This window comes from Lithobates pipiens, unplaced genomic scaffold, assembly GCF_037356315.1.
Source record: "Lithobates pipiens isolate NorthernLeopardFrog02 unplaced genomic scaffold, aLitPip1_a1.2 Scaffold_22, whole genome shotgun sequence".
Lineage (NCBI taxonomy): Eukaryota > Metazoa > Chordata > Amphibia > Anura > Ranidae > Lithobates > Lithobates pipiens.
Genome location: NW_027507784.1, coordinates 187,129,798 through 187,142,455, shown reverse-complemented (window position 1 = coordinate 187,142,455; position 12,658 = coordinate 187,129,798). Strand labels below are relative to the sequence as shown.

At 41.4% G+C, this 12,658-nt stretch overlaps 1 protein-coding gene across 1 annotated transcript in view; it reads left to right on the top strand.

Moving 5' to 3' along the window:
• SLC39A10 (solute carrier family 39 member 10) overlaps positions 1-9,192 on the top strand; it is a 99,022-nt gene extending 89,830 nt beyond the window's left edge. The window contains exons 10-11 of the mRNA XM_077448740.1: positions 2,840-3,030; positions 8,492-9,192. Coding sequence (XP_077304866.1) covers positions 2,840-3,030; positions 8,492-8,650 — 350 coding nt within the window. The 3' untranslated portion in view covers positions 8,651-9,192. The remainder of the gene's footprint in view (positions 1-2,839; positions 3,031-8,491) is intronic.
• The last annotated feature ends 3,466 nt before the right edge of the window (positions 9,193-12,658 follow it).

Genomic DNA, 12,658 nt, shown 5'->3' with positions numbered 1-12,658 from the left:
TTGGTTATAAAATTTTGTAAATACGTTTTCTCCACTGACTGGCACTGATGGGCAGCACTGATGGACACTGGTAGATGGCACTGGCAGGCATTGCTGGTGGACCAGGGTGGCATACATGGTAGCCATCCACTGTGGGTGTCACTGGCGGGAAGGGGTTAAATATACGATGAGAACATGCTTGTTCTTCCCTAGGCACATAACTCCTTAAATGGAAATCTCTCCATATATTCATCACTCGATCTCCAAACAAAGCATCAGATTCAGATCGCATGAAAAAAAGATAACGACCATTTTGTAATTCCATGCATTCCCATGGCATGTGTGAGAAATAACTCAGTGTCAACTTTGTGTTAAAATTTACAATTTTCCATAAACTTGTAGCAAAAAATCTTCCATGGACTCAACATTATAGGTCGACCGATATATCGGCCGATATTTGCAGTTTTTTAATAATCGGCATCGGCCGATTGTGCTGATAAAAAGGCAGATTTAGAACTACAGCGCGACTTGCAAATGACTTCTGTAATAGAAGTCAATGCAAGTTGCCTGATCTTCATAGAAGCGACTTTCCTCCTCTCTGGGCAGTCTGCCAAGAAAAGAGCAAAGAGATGCAATGATTACACTTGAATGAACTCATCTTGGTGTGTAGAGTTCTGTTTAACCATTTAAAGACTAAATCTTTTCTGACACTTGTTGCCTACAAGTAAAAATCCTGTATTTTCTGCCAGAAAATCACTTGGACCCCCCAAAAATTATATCATTTTTTTTTTTTAGCAGAGATCCTAGGGAATAAAATAGCGGTTGTTGCAATATTTTATGTCACATGGCATTTGTGCAGAGGTCTTTTTTGGGGGTAAAAAAAATACACTAATTAAAAAAAAAAAAAAAAAACGAAAACCGTAAAATTAGCCCTTTTTTTTTTTTTCGTCCAAAAGTTTTGACTACGTGTATAATCTAAATCATACATACAAGTAAACTGATTGGAGGTTTGTTTAATAAATGTTTAAATGTGAGAAGTTTTCTGTATCACTTATGAAGGCTGCTTTCACACTGCAGCAGGCAGGCGTTGATGGTAAAGTGCTGCTAGTTTTAGCGGCGCTTTACCATCATTTTAGCGGTGCTATTCGGCTGCTAGTGGGGTGCAAATAACCCAGCTAGCGGCAGAGTAAGAGGTTAAATGCGCCCGTGAAGCACCGCTTCGGCATTGGTGTCCATTAATATCAATGGGCAGGAGTGGTGGAGGAGCGGGGTACACCACTCCAAATGTGCTGCTTGCAGGACTTTTTTTTTTTTTTTTTTTAAGATCCGGCCAGCGCACTCTGTCTTTAACACAGACTGCAGGGGAGCCGTTTTGCAGGCACTTTACAGGCGCTATTTTTAGCCCAAAAGCGCCTGAAAAAACGCCCCAGTGGGAAAGGTGTCTGTTAGATTTTGAGATGAAGGGGGATAAAAAAAAAAAGGAAAATAAAATAAAAATCGGCCTAACAAATCGGCATCATACATCGGCCGCCATGATTTCTAAATATCGGCATCGGCCAGAGAAAAACCCATATCGGTCGACCTCTACTCAACATGCCTCGTGGCAAATATTTTGGTTTTACTGTCCAAAAAGGGGGTCATTTGGGGGGTTAGATCTGTCCTGGCAATTTGCCACCTCAAGAAATGTGATAGACGGTAAGAAAAATCTACGTAACTTTCAATAGCTATACCAGGGGTCTCAAACGGGCTGCCCTCCAGCTGTTACAAAACTACAAGTCCCATCATGCCTCTGCCTGTGGGAGTCATGCTTGTAACTGTCAGCCTTGCAATACATCATGGGGTTTGTAGTTTCGCAACAGCTGGAGGGCCTCCAGTTTGAGACCCCTGATCTATACCATAGTTTGTAGACACTAACTTTTCACACAAACCAATCCATATACACTACTTGTGATATTTGTTTTACCTTACCGAAGACATGTAGCAGAATATGTTTTTGCCTAAATTTATGAAGAAATATAAAGAGAGCTCAAGTTGTGTGAACAAATGATAGAGAATTTAATTTGCGTACAGTGTTGCATGACCAAGCAATTGCCAATTAAAGTAGCACAGTGGCGAATGGCAAAAATGCTCTGGTCATGAAGAAGGTAAAACCTTCTGGTGGTTTAAAGTGTTGCTGTGAATCCCACGCCAGATGGGTCCCTGCCACCAAACAGCAGAAGGCTTACTGGAGGAATATGACTGATTTACAGAGAGGTCCTAAAAACCCCTGTATGATGGTGGCCAGTATCCACTGAACTTTCAACTCCCATTCACGAAATTGGCATCAGGGAGAAATATCGCTTTACGCCTTTTTGTCTCCAGTGGTCGTTTAATGTATACGTGTAAGTCAGCGAAAAAGGAGACCAAGCGTTCCTCGTAGTGTAAAACCAGAAACTTTTAAAACGAATAGTATGCACTTACAAGTAGGAAAATGGAACATCGCTGTCTGAAATACTGAGTGGCTACAACGCACTACTGGGTACACTTCTGGGAATGTGATAAAGGCACGTAGCGCTGCCTGATGTGTTTTGTCATAGATGACGTCTTCTGAGGCACACATTTCACTTGTTGCATGTGTGTGGACTCTTTTTGGACAGTTTTTGATGTCGTCTTTCTTGTATTTTTTTATTTTAATATGGTGTGAGCTCATTTATGTAGCTCAGCACAGTAGTTTTATAAATGTGCTGGAAGATTATTATTTATTTATTTTTTTTAAAGCAGCAATTTACAGATTTATAAATCTGCCACAAGTCTTTCCTGTTAAGGCTTTTAATGCACAATCTAATATTTTTTTTTTTTTTTTTTTTTGTCTTTCCTGCAGGAGATTTTGCTGTGTTACTGAAGGCTGGTATGACTGTAAAGCAAGCCATTGTATACAATGTTCTCTCTGCAATGATGGCTTATATAGGCATGCTTATAGGCACAGCAGTTGGACAGTATGCCAATAATATCACGTTGTGGATTTTTGCTGTTACAGCTGGCATGTTTCTATATGTGGCACTAGTTGACATGGTAAGGGACAATCAAGACTATAAATGTTCAGTAAATCTGTGTGCAGACTATTGTGAAAAATTATTTGCCTCTTTTGTGCATTTACGCATTCCTGACATGCCCATCAACTGCATAAAGCCACATTACTAGTATTCCACATATGTTTATTTCATTTAGGAAGTCTTCAAATACACTCTGACACCTCTGCAGGTAGAGCTGCTATTGTCATGCTGTTTTAATCTCCCAGCTCCCCTTATTTATCTTTCGTACATGGAGACCAACCATCATACACTGTAACCGCTATGGACGCCAGATGAGCAGTAGGGTCGCCACAGGACAACCATAGCAGCTTTAACGGGATTGTAAAGCTTTATTTTTCTTTGTTTTAAATAACAAACGTGTTATACTTGCCTCCCATTGTGCAGTTCGTTTTGCACAGAGTGGCCCCGAACATCCCCTTCTGGGGTCCCTCAGCGGTGCTTCTGGCTCCTCCCCCGCATCGAGTGTCCATGTTGGAGAAGCTCTTTCCTACGGTGGTCACTCATGTGGGCGCACTCCCGAGCCCTGCATTTGTGTCCATTCGCAGAATGCAGGACTTGGACCTGGTGCTGCGTCATTGGATTTGATTGACAGAAGAGGGAGCCAATGGCTGCACTTCTATCACTCTATCCAATCAGAACACGAGACACCAGCTAGAGCTGGTCTGCTTGTTCCCGGCCTGCAAAGGATCGGGTCAGGTAAGTAAAACGGGGGCTCGGCGGGGCTGCAGCACCATAGGGGGTTTTTCACCTTTAATGCATAGAATGCATTAACGTGGTACATTAGGGTTTACAACCCCTTTTTAATATCTGTTTTTACATTGCAATGTGACTAGTGTTTTTCATGGTCCCAGACCACTCTAAGCATTTACTATCCCATATGCCTGACTGCATTTAGGTCTTCCTTTTAACTTCGAAATCTTAGAATCCCTTTAGTTATACATCAAAGAACTGAATACTGCTAATGTGAAACAATGGTCCTTATTAAACCCTTTCATGACTAAGCCTATTTTTGACATTTGGTGTTTACAAGTTAAAATCCATATTTTTTGCTAGAAAATTACTTGGAACCCCTAAACATTATATATATTTTTTTAGCAGAGACTCTAGAGAATAAAATGGCGATTGTTGCAATATTTTATGTCACACGGTATTTGCGCAGCGGTGTTGTAAACGTAACTTTTTGGGAAAGGGGACACTTTCACTAATTTTAAACGAAACAGTAAAATTAGCACAATTTTTTTGCATAATGTGAAAGATTGGGCCCCAAAAATGTTACACGAGTAAATAGCTACCAAACATGTCACGCTTTATAATTGCATGCACTCGTGGAATGACGACAAACTACGGTACCTAAAAATCTCAATAGGCGACGCTTTAACATTTTTTTCCGGTTACCAGGTTAGAGTTACAGAGGAGGTTTAGTGCTAGAATTATTGCTCTCACTCTGACAATGCATCTCACCTGTGTGATTTGAACACCGTTTACATATGCGGGAGCGACTTCCGTATGAGTTTTCTTTGCTGTGCGAGCTCGCAGGGACGGGGGGGTGCTTTAAAAAATGTTTTTATTTTAAAATTAATAGTTTTTTGTTTTTTTTAAATAAAAATTTTGATCACTTTTATTGCTGTCAAAGGAATGTAAACATCCCTTGTGACCGTAATAGGTGGTGACAGGTACTCTTTATGGAGGGATCGGGGGTCTAAAAGACCCCCGATGCATCCTTTACTCTTCAAAGTATTCAGATCGCCATTTTCGGCGATTCTGAACACTGTATATATTTTTTAATCCGGTGCCATCGGCAGCCGAGTAAACCGGAAGGGACGTCATGACGTCGCTTCCAAGTTTACATCAAGGAGGCTGGAATGAAGCCGCTTACGGCTTCATTCCAGTCCCTCCCTAGCCGCCAGAGGCATCGGATCATGCATCGGTGCTCCAGATTGAATGGGAGCCCCGGTAAGAGTGGCGGGAGGGGGGGACGTCCCCTGCCGCTCCTCCGGCATAACAGCCGAGCGGCTTTTAGCCGCATCGGTTGTTATGGTTGGAAAGCCAATCGCCCGCTCTAAAAATCAGTGCAGGTGCGGGCATCATCCCGGTATAACCCCCGGAAGCAGAGTACGCACATCTGCGTACACTTGGCGGCAAGGGGGTTAAAGAAATAAAGTATTGCAAGGCAACCCACCTCATGAGACACTATTACAAGTTCTTGAATGCAAATGTATAAAATGTCTAAACCATAATGGAATACAAATTGAAGCTAAATTTCTGGTATGCATATTGTTCCAGCTTGGACCAATGTAAGTATGCATATATCCTACCTGACTAATCCTGTGGAAGCTTGAAACCACTGTAGCTACCCTGCTGTTTAACCCCTTCCCGCAGGAAAACAAACACACGCACACACACACACACACACGGCCTTGCATGGACTCGGGTCAGGCTGGCCAAAATTGGGGTCGCGGACTGCTAAAACGAGATACACGCTCCTTTCTGCGAACCAGCACCCTCCTGTGGTGGACGGTGCTGTGATGAGCGTGGCTCGCTCTGCCTGCCTCCGACATCTTCCCAGTTTGACAGCTGGGGTTGAGCTTACGGGCTTGATCAGTCGCCTGTCAGTGCCCATTAAAGCCACCTCAGTGCTGCCTTGATGATGCCCATCAGTGCAGCCTATCAGCACCCATCAGTGAACCCGAACAAAATAACTTATTTGCAAAAACTTAGAACATACAATTTTATTTTTAATTTTTTGGTCTTTTTTTAGTTTGGCATCAGGCGGGAGCAATTTTTATTGCCCAGTGCCCTGGATATGCAGTTCTGGGCGTTGGGCAGCTGATTTAAAAAAATTGGCTCCTAACTTTTTCAGCTGACTCCTAGATTCTAAGCAAATTTGTCAAGCCCTGCACAAAGACTATCCTGCATGGCCGTACTCAGACTGGCTTCTGGGCTGAATGGTCAGGCACTAGATTTCACATAGGGTGCTTTCCAGACTCCGGGTAAAGATTTGACTCAAAATGCTTTCAAGGTCTAGAGCTGCCGACCGTGCAATCTGTCTCTGAAGATTCACTTTGTGAGTAAGCTGTCTAGGCCAGTCGGCAGGCACTGCCTTCGTTACATAGGTTGCTAGTCTCCTTTTCATATTTCCCATATCTTGACTGCTTTGTCGCAGGAGGGATTAGCACTGTGTGGCTGATTTTGAAGTCATTGGCTGGGTGGAGTGTTGCCATCTTACCTTCCATAGAGCATTGAGGAAGATTCTCCCCGCTGCTTGCATAGACCCACATGGATCTTCCATCTTTGGGCCCTGACCACTAGGGCAATAGGCACATCCTCATGCCTTCTCGCACAGATTCAATATTAGATTTACCTTAATCCTTGGTGGCTTCTGAGCCATCACCCACTGAGACGGTCTGAAATCTCTCTGGTCTTTGTCTCTAGGAGCTTGCCATCAAGGTATTGCAAGCCACTGATTTTGCTCTTAAGAGACTGTTTTGGTTCTTATCGATCTAGTGCACACTAAAACTGAACAATCTGACTATTGCAACTACTGGTGCAGTTTCCAGTCCTTGGTCCTAAGCTGCTCCCAAAGCCACAAAGCCTTTCCCATTGCACCCACCCTGGCAAGCTGTTTGCTCCCCTCAAGTGCTTATAAACTTTGTTCCTGTTTTGAAGAGCATTTTGTTCAAAAGTTGTCTACCCCCACTGTGGACCTGGCAATATTCCGACTTAACAAAATGGTGGGGGATGCATCTGTCTTTAAGGACAAAACCGATAAGCGGTTGAAAGCCCCTTAGAACTTTTGTTGCTGGCATGCCCTACTCCAGTGTCAATTCCCATCCTCAAGGCACCCACACAGGTCATGTTTTCAGGATTTCCCTCCAGATGTGGTAATTACTAAAACAGTAAAAACTGATCAAATAACCTGTGCAAAATAACGCTGTTGAGCGCTGTGGTAGTTCATTCATACTTCCCATCAGTGTAACTGCCGATCGTATCCACAATCTGCTGATCTTGGGTGCAATGCTTTACAGGTCCATTACAAAAAATGCTTTTTTTTTCTTTCACAAAAAAGTTCTTTATTTTTTTGTTTTATTTTTTTATTTTTTTTTGTTTTGCTTCTTGTAAAGGGAACTTATCCTTTAAATGAGAAAGTATGTTTTTTTTTTTTTTTTTTTTTGGGGGGGGGGGGGGTTTGGGTTTTTTTTTTTTTTTTTTTTTTTTCTTCCCACAGTATCATACTGATCTAGGTGGGTGTAACATTAGTCTGATGCTGCATCTGTCCCCCGGCATCTCTACAATGAGAACAGAGTGGTCAAACACTGCTGATCGCTTGTTTCTGACAGCTCTGACTAGAGAGCTGTAGACTGTCAGTCAGCAGCTCTCTGCTCTGCCTCCTCGCTCACTGGAGTGCTGAGCAGTGAAGGGAGCGGAGCGGCCGGCTCATACACTCAGCAGCTTGCTGAGAGGCTGAGCCAGGTGTCGGTCCAGGGACCTGGCGGATCCTTGCGGGCCCTGGACTAACTTGTGTGACGTCAGCAGAGAGCTGACTTCAGCCCTCTGCGGAAAATGGATCACAGGAGTGCAAAACTAATTGCTCTCCTGTGATCCACAGGAGAAGTACAGCCAAATGAGCTTTGACTGTACTTCTCTAAGTTCTACCACTTCCTCTAATGCCAGCTTTAGGTTTTTCAGGCTGCTGTTGCATGTAGGCAGTGTCTAGTTCTGTTGTTTCTTGGGCCTTTGCTGTGTTGCCCACCCCTTGGTTAGGCTGCTTTTGCACATCTGATAGTGAAGGTCTTCCTGTGTCCCTCAGAAAACAAAATAATTTTTATACTAGCTGTGAGGTCTTATTTTTTTTTTTTCCTGGCATCCCTTTGAATGACAGGGTCCCACCCCTTTGCGTATTGGGACCGTGCTCTCGATACGGCTCTGCTACAAACAAAGGTATGCTGGTAGTAGGAGTTCTCTTGGCCTGGTGTGAGTGGGTTTTTTTTTTCTCATCTCCCAAATGGACTCAATGTAAAATTTTAGTTACGGTCAGCACAGAAGTCCTGAAAGCAAGTGGACAACAATGGTTGGCTGTTGACTTGATACTCATTCAAAACATGCCTGGTAGTGTACATGAATACCACATTACATAAGAAAAATGCATTTTAAACTGGAAAAGAATACGTCAAATCTGCAGAAACGTACCTTTTTACTTTTAATTGTTGTAAAGTTGAATATTTTGGCAGAGAAACTCTTGCCTGAATTGGATTCTGAGCATTTGATATTTGTGCCATAAAGCAAGAGCTGCCTTTCAATGAACAGTCAAACCACCTTTGATGGACTCCCTGGCTTACTCTCCTTTGTGTGTAAATCCGCTTTAGCACTCTGTAGCTGCTTTTTTATTTTTTTTATTTTGAAAGATTTCAAATAAAATCTAACTTTGATTTTTATATTCCTAGCTTCCAGAAATGCTGCATGGGGATGGCGAAAACGAAGAACATGGACATTGCCCAGTGGGACAGTTTATCTTGCAGAACTTGGGACTTCTCCTTGGTTTTGCCATAATGCTGGTTATTGCTTTATTTGAGGACAAAATAGTGATAGACATGAACTTTTGACTTTCTCGGTACTCTCCTTGGTCCATTTGTAATATGTGTCCGTCTGCTAGCTTTTATGTTGAAAATGTTTACAGCATATGCTTGCAACATTTTGTAGGCAAATTAAATCAAAAGTGGAGTACAAACGCGTTTACCCTCCAGTACAATTCCACAAAGATCATCACTGTGATATGTGTTAACTGGCGTTTTTGTGAAAGTGCACCTCACTGTATGTGCCAATTGTTAATAAATTGTCATAACCACAAAGCAAATTCAAATTCTACATGAACTGGATATGTCACATCATTTAGTATTCAGGTAGACAATGTAGTATTTGATTTCAAACGTGACAATATACACAAGTGGAAGTTGCCATGATATCTGTGTATAGGATTATTGTGATGTCATGCATTTTTGTTTTGCTTGTCTGAGACTAGGTGGGATGAACACATTTTAAGAGTATTAACTGGAATTTGCTGGAAAAAATGTACTTGAGCATACATGTGACTTTTTGTTTACTTTAGTTTTTTGTCAATACGGCGGAGATAAACTACTTTTTTTCAGATGTGTTTACTTATACTTTTTGGTTTTTAAAAGGACCTGAACAATTTAACATTAACAATACAACAATGTTCATCAGTTTATTCTGTTCAGTTTTAAAATGCTGAGACATCAGATCCCAGTCCTATTTACCTAACGTAATACATTTCTCAGTGTCTACTTCTACAATCTACCTAGCATTCTTGGGCCTCTTGCACACTATAGGTACCAATTTAAACATCAGCATTTGTGGATGTAATTTTAGTCATTTGTTGCGTGTATTTGTGCATATTTGCAGGTAAAAAAAAGACTGGCAATGCAGGTTTTCCTTTTTAGTGATTAATACACACTTGTTTATGCTCCTGTTTGCACAGGCACAATGAAAACAGGCTGCATTAGTGAAAAAAATGCTGTATCAGTGTTTTCAGGCAGCAATGTGCAAGAGGTCTTAAAGTACTTTAGTTGAGATGCCCCCATCTAGTAGCTAGTGTTTCTTGGTACTAGTTAAGCAGCCCATACATCACTCCTTTTTTTTTTTTTTTTTTTTTTTCTCTCCCCCTCTGTTCAACCAGCGTGTTGCGCTACAAAAGACCTGATTTCCCCATCCGCTATGCTGAACTGGCTGAATTTTGATTCATGTATGACCGCCGCCTTTAGCGATGAGACAACTAAACCCATTGCTGAATCTGACCCCACAATCTTTTACACCGTGTTTGTGTTCATGGATACTTTTTTTTTTTTTTTTTATGCTGCTGTAATTACTTTTATGAACAAACAAGTCAGTTGACAGGGATAACTTAGGCGTGTGGGAATCTCCCTGAATTATACATTTCAGTTACTAGACTGGATCACAATATGCTCCTAAAAAGCTTTTCTATAAGAAGGTGAGCAATCTATTTTTTCAAACCTGTAACCTTGTTAAAGAGAACTTTTACAGCAACAGATTAGCTTTTCTTTACAGACCTCTACTAGCAAAACATCGGGGTTGAATTTGGAAAGTGTCAGATCAGTACCTGATGAATCGCACAGACAAATTAAGGTGCAGAAGGACCAACCCTGCAGTCATATAAATATCAAAGGCTGCAGCCTTCTAATTTTGTGTGTGTGTTTTTTTTTATTTTTTATTACAAATGTAGAATCATAATCCAACGTTCCATCATCAACCAAGCTTTTGGACAGTTTGTCCTTCCTCCGGCAAGAAACACTGCCTTGCTTGAGCCAAATGATTTGTCTGCAAGGTCTTTTTCATGCTTGCATTTCTACATCTAAAAACCTGCAATGCTTGTTGATTACAATGGTACACGTCTTACAAAGTATGTTTTTGTTTTATTTGGCTGCTTGCCATGCATTCACACAGTCATCAGTTTCAATTGTCATCTGAATGTATACAATGACATTGACATGCATTTCTGTAATGTAACTCTGCTTTAGGGACATGATTGTGCTTGCAAACACCTCATGCAAAGTGCATATGTGGTGTCTGCTACTACTGTGATTGGTCCCTTTTCAACATCTGATCTTGTAATTGTATGCCTGAACAGCTTTTACTTGAGTTTTAACAATGCATTTCTTGCAAAAAAAAGTAAGGAAACTGCAGCACAGGGCAGATTTGTCTACATACATTTTTTGCTTCCTTAGCATCTTTTCAGATTTAAAATCTAACATAACCGTTATTTTCTTGCTGCTGCCATTGTTTAGGTTTATGGTTATAGATGCAGCTGAAAAAATGTTAGCAATCTTCCTTCTGTTTCCTTATTTGTTTAGAGAAGTGAAAAAGCAAACATTGCATGGAAGGGTTCAGTGTGAATTAAATGGTTCAGTTCTGAGTTCCGTGTGAGTGGGTGATGACTGAGTTATTTACAGCATTTGGGCTGACTTGTGTCTAAGATGGATTTAATTGAAGCAGCGCCTAAACCTGTTGCCATGGTAGGGGGGGGTTCCAGGTTTGCCTGTAGTTCACAAGAAATTGAAACAGGATTTCAAGCGTAGAAAGTCATTTTAATGCATACAAGACGCAATTGCACTTTGGGGGTTTTAAACGCACCTCTTTCATCAGGTTTCTACAGTCTAACCAATTAAATTATGGTATTTTTTTTTTTATATGTAGTGTAAGTACTAATGCGTAAACCAAGTGAATCAATGTCAAAAAACTAAGCAGCTGCCAACATAAATGGTGTTCCCACGCAGTGCTAATGATATAATAAAATGTGGCTTTTACAAAAAAAAAAAAATCTAAAAGTGATGTCGCCTAAAATGTGTAATTTAATAATTAAGGATAATCCTTTATAAAGTGCAGTATACTAAAACTATGATGATCAAGTGCAAATAACAATACAATAACTTTCCTTCATACATAATAAAGTACTAAACTATCAGTGGTAGTACAGTGAATCAATGTGATGAACGTGCCTAAAAAAGTGCTTGTGCAAAAAGCAAGAAAATCCAATTTGTCCAGATGCTTTCACCATCCGTAGTGCGCTATTGGTTTGCCCCAGCCCCTCTCCTTCGACCTTCCCATCATATGCAGTTTACGTGCAACAAAGAGGTCTCCATGGTGCAGTATTCAAAAATGTATTTTAACGTACTAACTTGCAGTTAAAAATAGCTCTGTTCAGATTCACAAAGGAACTTCTGGTCTCTGCCATGACCGGAAGTGACTACAGCCGGCTCCTCACTGATCATGTGACTCCATCAAGGGAATGATACCCTTGATGAAATGCGTTGTTGAAAAATTTATTTTTGAATACTGCACCATGGAGACCTCTTTGTTGCATGTAAACTGCGTATGATGGGAAGGAAGAGCCTGTAAAGGAATTTACATCGCCAGAGTAAGCCATTTGTCATCTATCTGGCTGGGTGTCCCTGGAAAAATTTGAGTACTGATTGGGAGTCAGTCAGCTGCTGGTTTTTCAGCATGCTCTTCTGACATACACATGGGCCAAATGGCGGACGTTTTTTTTTTTTTTGAACCAGCAAATGTCTCCCGCCTTTCGTTTTTGTGTGTACCCAGCTTAAGGCTTCAAACCTCTCCACCACTTGCATTAAAGCACAGAAGGGGACCTCTGCGCCATTCAATTAAATCAATGCATTCTGGATACAGTGAAAATTTTGAGCGAGTCCTGACAGATGTCACCCAGTTCTGCATTCTGTTGAATAGACCATGCCAGTAGTTCGAAAACAAGTGTAAATAGAAGAGAATAGAGTGGGCAGCTCTGTCGGGTATCCAGCTGAAGAGAGAATAATGCAGATACGTCACTGGTCATATGAAATCTTGTTTGAAGGATAGAGTAGTGTAGGCTGCCCTGTTTAACCTCTTAATGCCAGTGCCTCCTGGCTCTTTAAAAGACTTCTGATGGCAGGGGTGGGGTGGGTTTCTGATGATGTGACTGCTGTGATTGGCAGTCACATGTTTTGAAAGCTCCCGATTGGGAGCTTTCAGTTAGCTGCAGGTAATTGGGCTGGGCATGTACTCACGGCACAGCCCTGTTT